General features: G+C 35.2%; 1 protein-coding gene across 9 annotated transcripts in view; it reads left to right on the top strand.

Annotated features, from left to right (window-relative positions):
* The window catches only part of ANKRD17 (ankyrin repeat domain 17), a 162210-nt gene that overhangs the window by 68226 nt on the left and 73385 nt on the right, over nucleotides 1-20599 (top strand). For all 9 annotated transcript variants that reach the window (XM_068542828.1, XM_068542827.1, XM_068542829.1 and 6 more), the window contains 5 exons: nucleotides 6037-6190; nucleotides 12322-12478; nucleotides 16063-16210; nucleotides 16473-16620; nucleotides 17770-18003. In XM_068542828.1, the coding sequence (XP_068398929.1) occupies nucleotides 6037-6190; nucleotides 12322-12478; nucleotides 16063-16210; nucleotides 16473-16620; nucleotides 17770-18003 (841 nt within the window). The remainder of the gene's footprint in view (nucleotides 1-6036; nucleotides 6191-12321; nucleotides 12479-16062; nucleotides 16211-16472; nucleotides 16621-17769; nucleotides 18004-20599) is intronic.

Here is a 20599-nt window from a genome sequence, read left to right on the forward strand (position 1 = left end):
TTGATATAGTTAGCTATTTGTACATAGAGTTGCCTTTCTATATTTATATTTGTGGAAGGCATTGATTATTTTAAAAAATCATCTTGTATTACCATTCTTCTGTGGCTGTCCTGCTGCTTAGCACATAGTATGTAATTGACAGTGAATTTATTCGTTAAATTGAATGGAGTTTGTATATATGATGTCTAGTTAATCAGAATATACTGTATCCTTATTCTTTGGAGTGAATACCAGTTTATTACACTACCAAATGGACTGCTCTTCTCTTATATAGCAGTGATAATACATTTGTTCTGAAGAGGAGTTAGTTTGAAATGTTATGCTAATTTTCACAGTTGGTCCAAATGACGCTACATTTCCACATTTTCATGTGACTTTGTGTTTTGAGTATACAAGGATTGGGAATACCATTAATAGCATAAACAACTTCATTCAGCTCTGACCATTGTTAAAAGACCTTGCTTTTTATTATTAAGCATTTGTGTTAAGTTTATTTTGGGGAGAAAGTAAAAAAATACTTTTTATGAATTTTATTTTATTTTTTATACAGCAGGTTCTTATTAGTTATCTGTTTTATATATATTAGTGTATACATGTCAATCCCAATCTCCCAGTTCATCACACCACCACCCCACCCCCACTTTCCCCCCTTGGTGTCCATACGTTTGTTCTCTACATCTGTGTCTCTATTTCTGCCCTGCAAACCGGTTAAAAAATACTTTGTTAATCGAATAGTATTACCATTAAATAATTTTTTTTAAACAAAAACAACCTCTGCAGTAAAACATCACCTTTAATCTTTAAAAACTAAAAGGATTTAATGTGCACAAAAGTATAGAGACTAGTAAAATAAAGCCTCTATAAATCTCTTTTTCAGGTCACCATTATCAAAAATTTGCCACACCACTTTGTTTTAAATTCCTGACAATATTTCTGTATACTACAATATGCATCTCTAAAAGATAAGGGCATTTTCTTACCTAACCAGAGTAATTCCTTTATACTACTTAATGTACAGTTCATATTCAGATTTCTTCATTTTCCTTAAAAATTTCAAATAAGGTCTATATTATTTTGATGGTTATGTCTCTGGAATTTCTTTAATTTAGAACAGTTCTTCCCTTTTACTGTCTCTCTCTTTTAAAACATGTTCTAGATTTTAGTTTAGTCTGTGTGCTTCTGTTTAATTCAGTGGTTCCCAGTTTCCCACCCCCAGGGGGTTTTTTTGTTTTTTCCTCCAGGGGGACATTTGGCAATGTCTGGAGATATTTTTAGTATCACAACCTGTGATAGGGTTGCTACTGGCATGTAGTGGGTAGAGGCCAGGGATGCTGCTAAACGTCTTGAAGTGTATATATAGGACAGCTCCCAACAATAAAGAAATATCTGGCTCAAAATGTCAGTGGTGCCAAGATTGAGGAGCGCTGATTTAACTTTTTCCTGATATTTGCCTTAATAATTTTTATAAACTGCAGGTTATTTCAGGGAGGCAAGAGTACTTCATAGGAGGTACTGTGTATTTTATGTTGCATAAATCAGGGACATATAATGTTTAGTTGTCTCACTTTTAGTAATTAAACATTGGGTTCAGGTGTTGACAGCTTTATCCCTTAAATATAGAATTTAAAGTCAGCTTTTCTAGAGTAGAGTCAAACAACAGCCTCTTTTTCTGGTGGAAAGAATATTGAACTTGTTAATTGGATAACTGATCTCTTGGCGTTAGATCTTTAGAAACTTGCTATTTATATAAGGATCCTGTGCTTCTGTTTTCTCATCTGTAGCAATGAATTGAACCTGGTGGTTTCTAAGACCCTTGCATTTTGATGGTTCTTTGTATTAGACAAGAATTTGATGCACAAATACCATTTCATAAAATATCCAGCTAGTCAAAACAGCACATCCAAAATAGCTTAGATATAACTTAAATTGTCATGCTTTGAATATTGATAATTTTGACAGATTATTTCCCTTAGGGATGAATAAACTTAATAAGGACATCCCTTTCCTTCTGTCTCTCCCCTCTTCAGGAAAGTTATTTATACATTTCATTTAAGGAAAATGTTTCAGAATATTTATGTGAATTTCTTATTCAGACCATTTTTAATGTTCCAGAACTTGGCCATTATTCAAAATGAATTTTTTTCTATAGAAATAATATGATAAAAATGAGTTAGGTTTCAATGGGAAAATGCATTTTAGTTTTTAATCTGAATTTCCTCAACTAAGGATATGTTAAAGAGGTATATGCCCATAACTTAGTTGACATTTGAATAAAGGGTTACTTATTTTTGTATTTTTATAAGACTGCATCTCCTTATATCAGTCTCTCTACTTGTTCTGTAATGTAGCACAAGAATTTTTCCAGGTGGGAAAAGAGGAATTGGTGTTAAAGGAGGAAGTCCTCTTCTGCTTCCTCTTCAGAACTCCTATGGCTCTTTTTTTTTCCTCTCTTCGTCTTATGCACTTTCTACTTTGTATTATTGTTATTGTATACTTTTACTCTCACATTAAAGAAATAAGCTCCTAGGTAGTAGGCTTAATTTTACACATCTCATAGTAGTAAACAGCAATATCTCTTGTACAAAGACTGTAATAAAAGTGTGTTTAATAAATCAGTGAAGATAGCATTTTGCCCTACCTGCTACCTAATATTTGATTTTTCTATATCTATAAAATATACCTTTAAATTTATTTTTTGTAACTACCTCTCCCTTCTCCAAATACACTGCAACCTTTTAGAATCTGAAAGGGAAGGGTCCCCAAACCATCTTTTTATTTATTCAAGAGTCATTTGAGTCCTGACAATGTGATGAGCATAGTTCTAGTTGCTGTATATATATCAGTGCTCCAAACAAAGTGCCTATTTCCATGGAGTTTAGAAAGACAGTAAATATGTATAATAAGTCATGTGAAAAATTCATGAAAAAATTACGCAGAATAAGCATCTAGAGATGGCTGAGAGACTTGCTTAGGTCTCACAGGTAGCAGATGAAGCAGTAATGGTACCTAGGTCTTTAGATCCTAACAGTATCCTTGAAATTAGTTTATTCTTCATTAATCTTAAACTGGGAGGTGGGAGAGACTATAATAGACATCCATTCCTATTCTTTTCTTTCATACTTATGTCTTTTTAAAAATCTATATATAGAATTTCATAGTCACTTGAATCTACTGATTTTTAAGTTATCAAGTTTTTCACATATCAAGAATAGTGGGCTTTAAAAATCAATATGAAAACTTTTATGGATGGGAATTCCCTGGCGGTCCAGTGGTTAGGACTCCGGGCTTTCACTGCTGAGGGCACGGGTTGGATCCCTGATCAGAGATCGAAGATCCCACAAGTTGTGCTGCGTGGCCAAAGAAAAAGAACTTTTATGGAGACGTTTTAAATCAATAAGAAAACATATTTCTTCTGCACTTAGTATCCCTCATGAAAAGATTGAGATGCATTTTTCTTAGTAAATTTTCACCAAACTTAGTTAAGATACAATGTGGCATAAGGGGACCTTGTGTCAGAAAATCACTTTTGTTTGAAATTTAATACCTTCTGTGATCTAACTTGTAACTTTCTGACTTTTCCTATAGTAAACCCTGTATTCTAGCATATAGAAATTTTATGCTTGTCTACCAGTGCTATACTCCTTCTTCTCTTTTTTTCTTATACCAATTAGTTATTTTGGTCAAAATCCTTTCATATTCTTTCTGCATGCATTGTCTCCTTTAAACAGTTTTAGAACCTTTGATCTGTACTTTTGGTTTGGCACTTGGCACTGCTCTTTGATATCTTTTGTTTTCTAAAACCTTAATCTGAAACATTATTTAATTTTTCACCTGTTCATTTTAACCTGTTTTCACTTTTCCATGATTATTTCCTCTCTCTTTTTTTTTTTTTTTTTTTTGTCTTTTCCCATTGGATTGAAAAATTGTAGATATTTTAACAGAAAATTTCATTGGGATGCAACTTTTTCTCTAGAAAGACTCATTGTCTGGACCATGGTTAAAGATAGGAGGACATAGTTTTTACCACTCTATAATATTGAATCACATGTGTCTATGACCAAACCATGTTGAAAAGTCCCCTTCCTAATGTATAACACTTATGCTTTCACTACTGCCTTTAAAAATAAAAGTTTAAAAAAAATTATTGTCTTTTTCTTAACTCCCTCCTATCATATAGATATTTAAGGTTAATATATAGCAAAATTTTTGAAAATTTTCAAGTATTTACGGAGATTATTTTCAGTGTTCTGTGTCTATTTATATTTGAAATACTAGAAATCTGAAACGTTATTTCATATTAAACTGCATTAGCTTAACGGAAATTTAGAAAGAAGCATATTATTTCCCCCTAAATTTAACATTCAATATTAAATGTATATTGATTAAATAGAGGATTTATGCCTGGTTGCTAGACAGGTGACTTTTAAAGATGGAACAATAGAGTTTCTGATGTTGGTTAAGAATTTTATTTCTGAAGTTTTAAAATCTTATTTCTGACAGCTAGATACTAAGCATGAGGGTAATTGTGTTCTAGGTTATTAGTAACTTTTATATCTATTTTAGTTATTACAGTGTTAGAAGTACTTTAGACTTGTGAAATAAATTTCACCTGATGTTAGTGATTTTTATATAATAATTATCAACTTTTTATCAGCAAACTGTAAAGAATTATATCTTTATACCTATTTGTAAGTAGCACTATGACAAGGGATGTCAAAACAAAACTTTTCCCCATCTCTTAAGAGTTGCTGTTTTCTAATTCTTTACATTTCTTTTAATTGAATCTGGTATATGTTACTGTATCAGTGGTTCTCAGTGTATGGTCTGCAGCCCTCTCAAGTTCCCAGAAATCATTTCAGGATGTTCAAGAGGTCAAAAATGTTTTCATCACAATACTAATATGTTATTTGCCTTTTTACTGGGTTGATATTTGCACTGATGATACAAAAGCAATGGTAGGTAAAACTGCTGGCCTCTTAAGGCCATGGCACCAAATTGTGCTAGTATCATTGTAGTTATCACTGCCATATACTCACAGTTAAAAAAATAAAATGAAAGGCCAGTTTCACCTGAAGAATAATCTTGATAGAGCAATAAATATTAATTTTTTGAAATTTCCACTTTTGAATACATGTCCTTTTAATGTTATTGTGTGACAAAATGGGAAGTACACATAAAGCACTTATGCATATAGAAGTATGGTGGTGTTTGAGGGAAAAGCACTTGGGCTTTTTTGAGATGTGAGGTGAATAGTCCACTTTTTTTTTCATGAAATGTCTTTTTTGCTGGAAAAATATAAAAGACAGACGTACTATGCCTGTCAAACTTGGGCATTTGGCAAATGGTCTCAGAAATGATCGAAGTGAGCCTATTACTTTAAGGGAAACAATCAACAGTATTTGTCACCAATGATAAAATTAAGCTTTCAAGCACAAACTAGAATTTTGGAAATTTTATTTGCCTGGACTTGACAGCGTTCCAGTACTTAAAAACTTTTGTAATGAAACCAGTAGTGATATTAATGTTTTGATTTTGTGATATTGTAGTTTGATTTCGAATATGGTAAATATTAATAAATATAACCCTTATATGAAGTCCTTGGGAGCAGCACAGTACTTTATAGGTGTATAAAGGTGTCCTGAGAACAAAAGATTTAAGAACAGCTAATTTAGGTCCTCTACCAAAGTCAGAGGTTTCATGTCTAAGTATTAACCTCATAACCTCTCCCATCCACTACCCTTCCCCCATGAAATTAGAATAGAAAAGAATACATATGATTTCAGTAAGAAAAGAAAATAGACTACATATGATATGAATAATACATTCTTAAATTATTCTACAAATGTAATTTTCTCCTTTAAACTGTGGGCTTATCTATCCCATTGAAATTATTCAGGATTGCATTGTATTTATCATTGATTTTGATGTTAAAATATTTTTCTCTTCTCTTCCTTTTTCTTCTGTTTATTTCTCTTCCAACTTTCCTTTTCTCCTTTCATTCCTCCCTTTCTTCTCTTTTTGGTATTTGTTTTCTAGGTGGAGTCTTTCATTTTGGATCAGGATGATTTGGAAAATCCAATGCTGGAAACGGCTTCCAAGTTACTCTTGTCAGGTGCTGCTGATGGTGCAGACCTCAGGACAGTAGATCCAGAAACACAAGCTAGACTGGAAGCTTTACTAGAAGCTGCAGGTAAGTCTGCAAACTCTACATATATAATAAGCCTAATTTTCCAAAGTTCTATATAACTCTTAAAAACTCCGGTTATTATAAATGTATGATGTTGTATATTTAGTATAAGACTGTTCATAAAGGTTAATGGATTACTTTCTAGAGCACTACATGCAACATTTCATATAAGCATAGTTTCATTACCAGAATAAAGTTGACAGGTTGTTGTAAACCTTATAAACAGAGACTTCTTTTTTAATTTTATTTATTTTGGCTGCGTTGGGTCTCCGTTGCTCCGCGTGGGCTTTCTCTAGTTACGGCGAGCAGGGCTACTGTGTTGTGGTGTGTGGGCTCCTCATTGTGGTGGCTTCTCTTGTTGTGGAGCATGGGCTCTAGGTGTGCGGGCTTCAGTAGTTGTGGCACATGGGCTCAGTAGTTGTGGCTCACAGACTCTAGAGCACAGGCTCAGTAGTTGTGGTGCACAGGCTTAGTTGCTCCGTGGCATGTGGGATCTTCCTGGACCAGGGCTCGAACCTGTGTCCCCTGCATTGGCAGGCGGATTCTTAACCACTGTGCCACCAGGGAAGTCCAAACAGAGACTTCTTATACAGTTAGTTTTCATTAGTCCTGAATTCCATCTTTGCAAATTCACCTACTTTATAAAATGTATTTATACCCCCAAATTATAGTGCTTTCTCAGTCTTTCATAGAAATGCACAGAATGGTGAAAATTTTGAGTTGTTCTGCGTGCATGTTTTCTGCTGAAGTGATGCTCTCTGCCTTCTTGTTTCAGCTCTCATCCTGTAAACAAGTGTCCTTTCCATGGTCTACTTAGTGCCACATTTTCCACATTTTTGTGCCTTTTGTTGGTGATTTCAAATGGCCTCCAAGTATAATGCTGAAGTGCTATCTAGTGTTACTAAATGTGAGACGGCTGTGATGTGCCTTTTGTAGAATATATGTGTATTAGATAAGCCTCTTCAGCATGAGTTATAGTGCTGTTGGCTGTGAGTTCAATGTTAATAAATCAAGTATAATATATTAAATAAGATTGTATTTAAACAAAAACACACATAAAACAAGCTTATGTATTGACTGGTTAATGCAAATGCTGTGGCCAGAGACTTCCAGGCACCTAGCCCTGTATTTCCCCTTGGAGCAGTGGTTCAGTATTCATTAGTTCAGTGTTCCCAGTGACTTTACAGAACATAACTACCATGAATAATAAGAATTGACTGTGTATAATTCCCTCCACTTTTTTGTCACAGATTGTCTTTTAAAACCTTGTAAAGTGAATCATCATTATATTGTCCTCACAGGAAGTGTTTTAATTAGAGTTTATATACATAACCAAGAGTAAGCATCATGATATGTAATATGCCTTAAATATAAGGGAACAGTAACTCTAAATCTCTGTGATCATTTAAAATAACCATATTTTCTTAACTTTCCTAAAGTGGACATAAATATATGGTGAACATTAATTGTTCATGGCTTGAGCACCCTGAACCAATGCTAGATTCTGTACATTCAATGCATATAAACTGATATTTCATTATAGCATAAAACTGACCTATTGCTGTTTGATAATTCTGTCAATAAATATCTCATAACACAGCATCTAAATATTTGAAGGACTCATGGTTAAGTTTGATTTCTATCCTGGGTAAAATTCTAGAATGGATTATTAAGGGAATCTTGACCAAATACAGATGAAAACATAGTAGGGGCACATGCAAGGTTCTTTCCTTGAGTATGGAAAACCGTACAGGGTAGCAGTGATATAATTTAGCATTTGCCTGAAATTTGATGTTGCTTTAGGAGTTTACCTGAGAGAAATGAGGATTGTGAAATTATTTGAAACCATGTCATAAGAGGAACAGGGAATGTTTCTCCTGAAGATGAGAAGACTCAAGTTGAATATAAGAGGGATATTTGTTTTCTGTGGTTCGAAGAGGCAGAACCAGGCTTAAAGATGCTACATGAAGGTAGATTTCAGCTGAAAGGAGCTACTTTTGGAGGTAGAGTTCCTTTTTATAGGATGCTAATAGTTGCTTCATTTTTCTCATTTCTGTGTTTATTCCCTTTTTTTTCCCGTTTTCTTTATAATAGCTAACAATCAATCAAGGTGTCAGCTAAGCTGAGTTCTCATCTGTAGGCTGTTGAAGAAAATCCATTTCCAAGTTTATTATTGTTGGCAGCAGAATTTAATTCCTTGGAATTGTGGGACTGAGATCCTGATATTCGTACAGACTGTCAGCTGAAACTGCTCTCACCTCTTTGAGGTCGCCCACATTCCCCCCATCTTCACATCAGCATGGCATGTGGAATCCTTGTGCTTTGAATCTCTGATTTCCTTTTCTCCAACCAGCCAAAGAGATCTCTTTGGTCGTCCTGCGGTCATGTGATAAGGTCAGGCCCACCCAGATAGCCTTCTTATCTTCAGGTCAACTATGCCATACAGCATAACCTAATCATGGGGATAGAATCTATCAAATTCACAGTCCCAAAGATTATATAGAGTGTGTACACCAGAGCTGGGTAATCTTGGGAACATTTTAGAATTCCTAGTATACTAGTGATTGGACAGAAGCCTCTCCATTTCTTTGAGAACCCCCAAATGTCAATATCTTTAAGTCTTTTCTCTGTGGCTGTTTAATTTCTTGAGAGACACATCTGCCTGTTTTTTGTTTGTTTGTTTGTTTTTTAAATGGCACAACTTTTTTTTTTTTTTTAACTTTGGGGTTTTTTTTTAAAATTAATTAATTAATTTATTTATTTATTTATTTTTTATTTATGGCTGTGTTGGGTCTTCGTTTCTGTGCGAGGGCTTTCTCTAGTTGCGGCAAGTGGGGGCCACTCTTCATCGCGGTGCGCGGGCCTCTCAGTATCACGGCCTCTCTTGTTGCGGAGCACAGGCTCCAGACACGCAGGCTCAGTAATTGTGGCTCACGGGCCTAGTTGCTCCGCGGCATGTGGGATCTTCCCAGACCAGGGCTCGAACCCGTGTCCCCTGCATTGGCAGGCAGATTCTCAACCACTGTGCCACCAGGGAAGCCCCATCTGCCTGTTTTTGTCTAGTGAATTATAAATGCTGGCTGCCAGCATTTTGGGAGCTGAGAGTAGAAAAGGGGCTAAGGATCTCACTGTTTATCATGCATATGTTCACTTAATCCTCATTTTCAATTTAGTATTATCTCTTCCTCATCTATACCCAATATCTTCTAGCCCAGGGTCTTTCTGGTTTAGTCTCCTTAGAGAATAATTATCTGGCTGTGCAGTTCGGGATGGAGTCTTAAATGTCTGACCGCTCCTCACAGGTGTTCAGCCAGTCTCTCTGTTTTCCAACCCAAGCCTCACCCCTGAACCTGGAACCTGTATATAACTCCTGAGTCCTATTGGGCTGATCACTTTTGTTTCTCACTGATTTCTATATTTCTGCTTATTCTGTTCTGCTAAGTCAGTTAATCTCCTCTTTACTATGTCTTCATTAATATTAGCTTTGATTTACAAATTTCTTCTAGTTTTATCACAGATGGAGTTCCTGTTGTATTTTAGTTCTCCTTTGAGTAAGTTCTGAGAAGAAAAAGGGGGGAAATAATTGTCTTAAAATCATCTTGAAATCAGAAATCTAGATAATCATTTGATACACCTTTTCTCTGAAATTATATGGTTCTGTTCAATTGATTAAATGTCATAACTTGGAAAGAATAATTTGGTCATCGTGTATCTTTTCTGTTACTGATCTTCACTGATTAATATCTAATAATTGAATAAGACTAGTAAAAAAGATCACCGTAATCCAGAGTAGCTAGATAAATTAATTTCCAATCACTGTTTATTTATTTGAAAGGTTACTATGTATTTCTTAGGTTACTTCCTAGATATTTTTACTAAAATAGTTACCTTTACTTATGAAGATATGAGAAGTTCATAAAAATTTAATATGGAATATTTTATTTTAAATGTTATTTTTTTTAAAAACAGAGATTACTTTCTTCTGATCTGGACGTATCCTCTTGTTTAGTTCTTTTTTGTCACTGACAAATAGTTGTTATATAGCCAATCTGAGTTGGCTAAAATATTGGAGCTAATTCTCTCATGTGAGAATGCATCTGTGATATTGGTCTCAATAATGTTAGGATACTTAACTAACCACAGATATCTTATTGAATAAATACTACTATAGCACGTTCAGACTACAGTTGGCTTTTAATATTAGTGGCACAAATTATGCAGTAGGTATCAGTCTTACCAGATTAAGACTGCTTTTATTTATCCTTTGTACATCTTGATTGTAGCAGACACTAAATTTGACTGCTCTGAACATTTGTTATATCTAAATATCTAAAATCAGAAATGCTTTTTGCCATATTTATTCCATAAGATGTAATATTTCATATCTTGGATTTGTCAGAAGGAAAAGCAAATGCGTATAAAGTTTTTTTAAAATAAACTTCAAACACAAACTTATATGATATTATTGAGTCCTTCCACTATTAAAAGAAATCTGTACAGATATGTTTATCATCACTTGGGAGATCTTTATGGTCTTTGTCTTAGTTAAATAGTTTGTTTTAAAACCTCTAATAGTGTTTCTTAAACCTTAATTGCGTTTGAATCACTTGGGGATCTTTTTTAAAAATGCAGGTTATTGGGCTTCCCTGGTGGCGCAGTGGTTGAGAGTCTGCCTGCTAATGCAGGGGACGCGGGTTCGAGCCCTGGTCTGGGAGGATCCCACATGCCGCGGAGCGGCTGGGCCCGTGGGCCACGACTGCTGAGCCTGCGCGTCTGGAGCCTGTGCCCCGCGGCGGGGGGAGGGCCGCGGTGGTGAGGGGCCCGCGCACCGCGATGAAGAGCGGTCCCCGCACCGCGATGAAGAGTGGCCCCCGCTTGCCGCAACTGGAGAAAGCCCTCGCACGAACCGAAGACCCAGCACAGCCATAAATAAATAAATAAATAAATAAATAAAGTAGCTATTAAAAAAAATTTTTAAAAAAATGCAGGTTATTGATCAGTAAATTTTAGGGTCTCAGATTCTGCATTTCTAACAAGCTCCCAAGTGACAGTAATGCTTCTATCAGTAGTTCATGAACCACATGTTGAGTAGTGGGGTTCTGTAATATCCATTATAACATTAGATGTTTTATCTTCAAGTTAGAGCAAAGGTTCTTAATCCTGGCTGTGCATCAGAATCTCCTTAGAGCCTTTAAAGTATGTAGATCCCTAGGCCTTCCTTTTACTTACTGAATTATATCTTTAGATATAGGAGAGTTCAGCATCTGTACTTTTGAAAGGCTCCACTGATGGGCAGCCTGGATTAAGCAGCACTGAGTTTAGAATAATAAAGGTTAGAGATCAGCTTGCTTTATAGTGATATGTAGAATAGCAACAAGTTGTGTTTCATGTACATGGTAACTAACCATTTCTGCTTTTGAAATTTAAAAAAAATTTGTCTATTCTGAATATTTTTTAGATACGGTGTTTTTAGACATGATTTTGGGTGTATGTAGTAAATTGTAGTCATAATTTGAAGCAAATAAGTACTCATAGATAGGTTATCTTTTATATAACCTATAATGTCTTATATGGCCATTTTTTTGGTCACAAGTGGTAGTAGCCCAACTAAACATTCTTAAACGAAAATGGGCATTTACCAAAGGTATAGGGATGGTGCTGGCTTCTGGCACTACTAGTGTCAATGAGTCAAATATAACTTTATCAGAACTGTCTCCTTCCTATTTCTCTGCTCTCCTCTCCTCTATGTTGACTTATTTTGGGTAGTCTTTTTCTCTTTGTGGTGATAAAAGTGACCAAATAGCTCATGACTCACAATTTAGCAATCTTTGAGCATAGGTTCTTCTTGCAAACGTACGGCAGAAGTCTGAGTGAGGACACCCGATTGTCCCAGCATAGACCAACGACCCATTTCTAGAACCAGAGAGTCACAGAGTTGAGCACTTATGGACCACATGGAAGGAATAAGACTAATAGAAAACTGGAGAACAGTGATTTCCCAGAAGATTCTGGCCAGGCAATATATATGTCCAGTGTATCATTTGGAGTTTAACATAAATAGAGTTAAGTAACTTGAATTTTGCTTTGTTTCTCCTTTTGGGTATATCCGAATTGGTGTGAAAATAATATAATAGGAATAGGCAAATTATCTACGGCTGATGGTAAAGCCTTTGCAGATCCTGAAGTGCTTCGGAGGTTGACATCATCTGTTAGTTGTGCGTTGGATGAAGCTGCTGCTGCACTTACCCGTATGAGAGCTGAAAGCACAGCAAATGCAGGGCAGTCGGACAAGTAAGTGTGTTTCCACTGTGATCGGTATAAAAACGTTTTCTTAAAAATAATTAAAATAGCTAACATTTACTGAGCATGTATTTTGTGCCTGGCACTATGCTAACCACTTTACCTGTGATATCTTACTTATACTCACAAAAAGCCTTAGGCATGGATTTTGTTTTTATTCCCATTTTACTCATGAAAAGCTGAAAAGAAGCAACTTAAGATTGAATAGGTAACAAGTAGCAGAGGCAGGACACCAGTGTCTGACTACAAGGCTGACTTCTTAGCCAATATGTTATAAAAGACCTTTTGCTTATTTAGATTTTGTTTTCTTTTAATGTTTTGGTGACAAAGAAGTAAATGATTTCTAATTAGTCATGCCATTTTCTACTTCATGTGCATAGTTCTGACCATTTTAAAGGGCAGGGTTTTTATTTGTTTATTTGTTTTATGAATGTTCAAAAACGTCAAAGATCTAGTTTCCGTAACTTGAATGTAAGTGAGTTCCAGGGATGTTATTTTTATTTGTCCTATAATTCCTTTTATATAATATTTCACATTTAGTAAGAACTCAGTAAATATTTTCTGACTTGGCCTTTAAAGTTTTTCTGATGATGTTATGCAATAAAAAACAATCACACCATCTTGTATATAAAACAATTATGGATAGTATAATGAAAAATACAATGCCAAGGAAGCAGCTGGAAAAGAACCATTAATACATGTTACTGTCTTCACCCTTCAGAGGCTTCTTTTTTTTTCCTTTAACTGAAAAGAAGCCATTAAGCCATTTTATTTACAGTTGACTCTTGAACAACACAGGTCTGAACTGCACAGGTCCACTTATACACAGGTTTTTATTCTTTCTTTTCTTCTTTCTTTTTTTTTTTTCTTTTGTCCATGCCACGTGGCTTGTGGATCTCAGTTTCCCGACCAGGGATTAAACCCAGGCCACGGCAGTGAAAGCCAAATTCTAACCACTAGACTACCAGCGAACTCCCAGCACAGGTTTTTTTCAGTGGTGAATACTACATTGCTGCACAGCCTGTGGTTGGTTGAATCCATGGGTGCAGAAACGTGGATATAGAGATATGGAGGAACTGCATTTATGGAGGGCAGACTGATTAAGTTATTTGCAGATTTTCAGCTGAGTGGAGTGTGGTTACCCCTAACCCCCGTGTTGTTCAAGGGTCAACTGTATTTTAGCAGTTACCTTTAAATAGTTGAAAAAATGAGAATACTCTTTTATATATGAGTTTAGAGAATAAAAAATAGCATTCAAGAATTGCCTTTTATATAATAGTGTTTTTATGCAACATCTTTTAGTATTAACAAGAGTGTGAATTTGCTGTTTCTCTTAACTCTGTGTTTGTCTTCATTCATCTAAGTTTTCTGTTTTTATTAATTTATTTTACCATCCTTCTCATAGATTGACTCTCCTTCTTTAGTTAACTTCCAGTTCTATTCCTTAGTTAACGTTCAGTTTTTCTAGCCTACGATATTATTGATATTCTCCAGATATTTTTTAATGTGCCTTCTGGGACTGGCAAGACACCTTGAAGAGTATATTAAAGCTAGTTCAAGCAGGAAATAGAATAGAAAAATAAAGAGTCATAGATTCTTTGGCACTGACACTACTAAAAGTGATCAGCAAAACACTAGACCATGTTTGTGACAGTCATATTTGTTCAGCAAAGCTTGAGAAACAGTGGCACGCAGTGGGTGTTATGTGCCAGGTTTTACATTAGTTAAGTGTGGTGCCATGTGCCAGATTTAACATACCCTTTGCTCAGAAGTTGTGAAGTTCAACTGTTGCTAGAGTAGTTCCTGAAAGGCTCTTTTAAAGCTAACACACCTAAGGAAATTGAATGAAAGTTCAAATGGGGAAATAAAGGAGGATGTGTGCCTGAGGGGGAGAGAGAGAATGAGAGACCACCCGAAAGGGAGAAAAAGTATGTTCTTATACATGAAATGTCTTGTGGGAGGGATTTGTCCTGAACTTACTTAAAGGTGATAGAGAACATTGAGTCTAGAGACTGCCTTTGCCTATAAAATGGGAAATTAAGAGACAAACTTATTAAGTGCTATTTGAGACTTTCACTTTGGCAGGGGACAGTACAGTTAACAGGTAGACAAAATATATAGTATGGCATACAATGATAACGATTATGGGCAGAAGAAATTGAATGGGGAAGTGCTAAGGCAGTGTTTGGGGTTAGGGATCATGTTGCATTTTTAATAGGGTAGTCAGGGAAACCCTCATTTAAAAGGTGGCTTTTTAGCAAAGACCTGAAATAGATAAGGCAGTGAGCTGCGCCTGGGAGAAGCTTTTTTGTCAGAGGGATAGCAGATACATAAATCTTGGAGTTGCAGCTTAATTAGCATTTTTGATGAAAAATGGGAAAACCAATTTGGCTAAAGCGGAAAGAGTAAGTGAGAATAGTAGTTGATGAAACCAGAGAAGTAAAAGGAGGAGTTTGAGATCCTACCACTGGACAGGTCTTACAAGGATTCTGACTTTTACTGGGGGTAAGGTTAAAGGCCAGTGGAGGATTCTGAGCAGAGGAGTGACAGGTCTACTTCCTTTTAAGCAAGATCTCTCTGGCTCCTTCACTGAAAAGAGCCTGAAGGGGAGAGCAAGGGTAAAAGCAGGGAGACTGCTTAGGAGACTTCGCCATAATCTTGGCTGAGGATGATGTTCTTAAAACTGGGTGGTAGTGATAATATGGGTGTAGAAAACAGGTTATCCATGGATGATGGCTTTAATACCTGAAGTGACAGGGCCACGTTTTAAGAGGAGGTTGTAAGAATTGAGGTATATTTGAAATAAAGAGAATATTAATGAAGAGACTTGGATTTAGTGTTTTTCTAAGAATGAATTTTGGCCGCAAGTGAAGGAATCTTTAGAAATGTCCATAGTTGAAATTCTTTTGGAAGATTTACAGGGCAAATGCTTTACTCTAAATATAACTTTCTGTTGTTCCACCACTTTTTCCACTCTCCTTTTGCTTGAATTAAGCCTTTGCCTTACCTGGATATTTTTCATACTTCCCCAAAACATGATGGCATAAGTAAATACTTCAAAAAAAGAATCTCCTTCTCAGTTATTCATAGATTAGTCAAAATTACATGTTCACAACTTTCCTATCTGATTTCCCTTTACCTGATTGAAGAACTCAGATAGGCATTTATAATTAGTAAAAGTTTTACCCATTTCATTAAATCTTATAAAATTTTTCTAGTGACTAAACAAACAGAAGTGTAATTATAACTTGTATTTCCTTCATGTGATTTTTCTATACAATTTTATGTTTTAAAATTTTGGATTTTTTCCCTACTTATAGTAAATTAGACTTCATCTTTCAGTTACATGACTGAAAACATTTTGTAATGTGGATAATTTTAATTCAGTGACTTTTATATGTAGATTTTAAAAACTCAGTGAACTGAATCATTATATTTTCTTTTTGTTATGAGTCATATTGAAATAATCATTCTTTTTAGCACTACTGTCCAGATTAATTTCAAAAATCAACACTTATGCTGGGCAATTTTTTATATTCTTATATCCTGATATTACAATATTCTTCCCCCAATAGCCGCAGTTTGGCAGAAGCCTGTTCAGAAGGAGATGTAAATGCTGTGCGAAAGTTACTCATTGAAGGGCGAAGTGTAAATGAACACACTGAGGAAGGGGAGAGCCTCCTTTGTTTAGCTTGTTCTGCTGGATATTATGAGCTTGCACAGGTTTGTATTATCAAAATAAAGCTCACAGTTTTTTGATTGTTTTGTCTTAATTTGGACTGTGTATTAAGGAAATAATAAAATAAAATCAACCATCAGGCTCATTTCAAGAAATAGTTTTGTTAGATACATTTTTTTAATTTATTGGCTCTTTTGCTTATTGGCTCTGTAGTATAACTAGGTAGGTGTTAACATAAATATATGTTCAAAAAATTTTGGTGAAAATATCATTTTCTAATATCTTTTAAACTTTTTCTTTCATAAGGTTTTGTTGGCAATGCATGCCAATGTGGAAGATAGGGGGATCAAAGGTGACATTACACCTTTAATGGCTGCTGCTAATGGAGGACATGTCAAAATTGTGAAGTTGCTGCTAGCTCATAAAGCTGATGTCAATGCACAGTCTTCAACAGGTTATGCATACTTCTTTTTCAGTTTTTAAATATTAACACCCTCTGATAGTAATTAATTCACATGAAAGTGATCATTAGTGATGCTTTTGCAATTATCAATGCTGCACATTTGTATATATCTGTGCATTAGGCTTAAAATACATAGCATGTATTTTGAATGAAATTTCTCCTGTTTTGTGTATGAGTGCTATTAACTGGCCTTGGTTCTTTTATATTAAACACTGGCCCAGTTAAAAGGACCATCCTCTTGGAAGTGGAGAGGATGGTCTCCACCTCTCAAACCCAAGTTTCCTATTTATCAGGGGAAAATGGAAGGGAGGGCAGGGAGAATAAGAAGGATATGCAACAGAAGGCAGGTCTGTCATTGCCGAGTGTTAATAAATTGTGGCCTATAGAAAAAGAAAGTATTATGAAAACGTTGTGTTACACAAGAGACAATGTTAATCTAAATCAGTTTTTTTTTCTTTCAAATTTGGGCATAGATGGATTTGTGTAAAAGCTCTAAAATATATGAAAATATATTTTGTGCATTTCCTTCATGCAAGATTTTTAAATTTATTAAATATTTAAAATAATTTTAAAGGTCTGCATGTTCTGGTTTGAGGGGGTTTTAGGAATTCTTATTTTACCCAAAAGTTAACTTTTTTTCCCCTGTAACATGGGAGATTTTTATCATTATGAGGGAATGTTTTTGAAATTATTTTAACTGGCCACCAGTTAACTGATGTGTAAAGTTGGAGTGAAAACAGTACATGATCAAAAGTAACGGTATGAGGTATATCTATATATGATGAATAATTATAATCCAAAGAAAAAATAAAGCTTGGGAAACATTTCTCTGATTAAAGTTAGAATCGTTGTAACTTTTTCCTCATGTGGGAAGTTAGTTTCAGAATTGCTCAGTTCTTTTATAACTCTACAATTGTGTTAAGTGTATCTGTGTTTGACCCTGATTTTTAAATGGAAAGAATAGGGAGTTGATTTCAGTAAGATAAAATGTAATGAAGAAAAGAATTATATATATAAGTGTAATAGCTAAATTTATTAAGATTATAGTCTCTTATTTCAGTTTTGTGTTTGATACTAAATAAACCTCTGTTTTATTTTGGTATTTTATGTTAATGTCTTTGTTTTTCTTCATTCAAATAGGCAATACAGCACTTACATATGCTTGTGCTGGAGGTTATGTAGACGTTGTAAAGGTGCTCTTGGAATCCGGTGCTAGTATTGAGGACCATAATGAAAATGGTCATACTCCTCTTATGGAAGCTGGAAGTGCTGGACATGTGGAAGTAGCCAGATTGCTGCTAGAAAATGGGGCTGGCATTAATACGCATTCCAATGAATTTAAAGAGAGTGCCCTTACGTTAGCTTGTTACAAAGGTACAGTAAAGAACTTGTTTTTTTAAACAAAGTTTTTAAACTCATGAAATGACAGTTACTTCATATAGAATGGTTAGTCACTTAAAATAAAAAATAAAATATGGTAATAGTATATAGTACGTTATAAGTAAGTGTTTAAAGTGTTTTAGAGTTTAAAAGTTTAATATATAAACTTTATATATTAAACTTTTAAAATATACACTCAATATTATAAATATTGTCAATGAAAAATGACTATTGATCCAGTTGTTTTATTAGAAACAGTTATTTAATTTTAATATGCACTGTATTTTTTAATGATTTTGCTTGTCAGAGTATTTTGCCTGGTTTACACAAAAGAATCCTATTGAATCCAGAAGTATTTAGCCTGTAAATTTAAAGTAAATGCAATAAAAGCTACAATGAGGGGCTTCCCTGGCAGTCGAGTGGTTAAGACTCCGCGCTTCCACTGCAGGAGGCGTGGGTTAGATCCCTGGTAGGGAAACTAAGATCCCACGTGCCGTGCAATATGGCCAGTAAAGAAATAAATAAATAGAAGCTAGAATGATTTATTAACAAGAAGGTGCTTAAGCTATTTCTCATGATACCAAGAAGAAAGGAAAAAAATTGAAGAGAAAGGAGGATATATGAAAAGAAAAATAAAAAGTGGTGTGGAGGGAGTTTGTATTCAAAAGAACAGCTTTAGAGTATCAACATGTTTAATAAAGTTAGAAGGAAGAGCTGGTAGAAATTGAGAATACCTACCAATATATAGCTGTACAAAGGGGGTACATAGTGTTCTAAATGATGTCGATCAACCTGAAAATATTGATAATAGAGTAAAATATCTTCTTTTGGGGGGAGCAAGATAATTGTCTGGAAAGATACTTGGTCTTCAGCTGGTTAATCTAGATTCTAGATTCTAAAAAGACAGCCACAGAGCCAGACAGTTTTTGGAATCAACCTTTTTGACAGATAAATTGCTATAAACTAAGAAACTTTTTAAAAAGAAAATTTCATGAAATTTTATACCTGCATAGCCATTCACTTCAATGTTTTCTACCATCTGCAGCTGTGTCATGATTGTATCATAAAATAAGTGATACATTTTTGACCCAGAGGCATCAAGAAAAAGCTCTTGCAAGGCAAGGTACAAAAGTTAAGGAGGCACTCACTCTCAATGGCTGAATCTTCACGTACACTAGCTTGTGAGCGAATGTCTCCTTAAATTTTGCACCCAGGGCTTTGATTCCTTCACCCTTGCGTTGGCCCTCCTGTTGTTTTGTTTCATTCTATCAGTACTTCAGAGTGGCCAGGGTTTTGTTAGGTCTTTTGGAATAACTTCACTTAAAAAACATGGCTAAAATACTCCTTAGACACATAAATGACTAAAATTTAAGTTAAATGTAAAAATGTGCTCTAAAGGACTTTTGATTATCTCGTGTTACAGATAATTCAGATTAAGGGTACTTAGGAAGCACAGCTGAGGTCTCTTACTTCTCCAGTTCTGTTTAGTAGTTACGCAGAGGTTGATCTTCATTGGGAGGGGAGAAATTAAGCCTTGGGGCAGCCTCTCCAGGGCAGGCTGATTGGGTGGCTCTCTCTCATCTTTCCAGCAAATACTTTTGAAACCAGAACTAGCTCCATTTTACTACTGAGACCCAGCTGGCCAATGAGCTTTGAGATGGGGCAATGTATAACTACTCTTACCTCTCTCCTATGCTTGTAGCCCCACCCTGCTGAGGTTGGGGCTTGCAGGCTTTCGTTAGAGAAACTGGATATAGAACTGAGCTGGTGGAGAACATCTCTACTACTTCCAAGGATCCATGGACACTCTTACTTTCCTCTATTTCTGGTGAGGTCTCTTAGGATACAGATTGACAAGGAGGAGATGGGGAAGGGATAGAATTCAGGCTGAGACTAAACATTGATGTGGATCTTTGGGAAGGGAGAATGACAGGAAGGAGAGATAGTTTGTTAGCAAAAACAAGGTATGGCAGGTGCTACACTTATTCACCAGAGTTAATTTTAACTGTTCATGATTCCGCCATCCACTCCTTCCGCCATCCACTCCTTCCGCCATCCACTCCTTCCTCCATTCCCAGTTGACTGAAAATTGACTGCAGCTCATTCCAGATGAAGTTGGAAAAAAATTAGTCACTTTTCTACTGTTTCTTACATAGTATCTGAAGTCCTTTTTAAAATATAATTTATGTTCATTGTAACTACTCACAAGGTAATCTTTATCTGAACTGAAGCATATGGTTTATTTGAAACTACATAAATATATGTGTGTGTGTATATATATGTATGTGTATATATATATTTATATCTAAATAAATGAATAAATATAAATGGTGTTGTTTCAAGAATATTTTTATATATACGGTTTCCAACTTACAAGCAGGTTGTTCCTAAGATGTCTGTGAGTTAGTTATTGAAACTTAAAGCTCATTTCCTCATAGAAATAACTTCAGTGATGATTATCATCCCAGGCTACTAGTTCACAAAAGCTAATTTAGTCTATAGTATAAATAAAATAACTATGGCATGCCTGGGCCCTAAAAAGGTTGTAGAGGGGTTATTCTGGGTGTTGCATTTTAGGGCCACCTTTGCT

This window comes from Eschrichtius robustus, chromosome 4 (assembly GCF_028021215.1).
Source record: "Eschrichtius robustus isolate mEscRob2 chromosome 4, mEscRob2.pri, whole genome shotgun sequence".
Lineage (NCBI taxonomy): Eukaryota > Metazoa > Chordata > Mammalia > Artiodactyla > Eschrichtiidae > Eschrichtius > Eschrichtius robustus.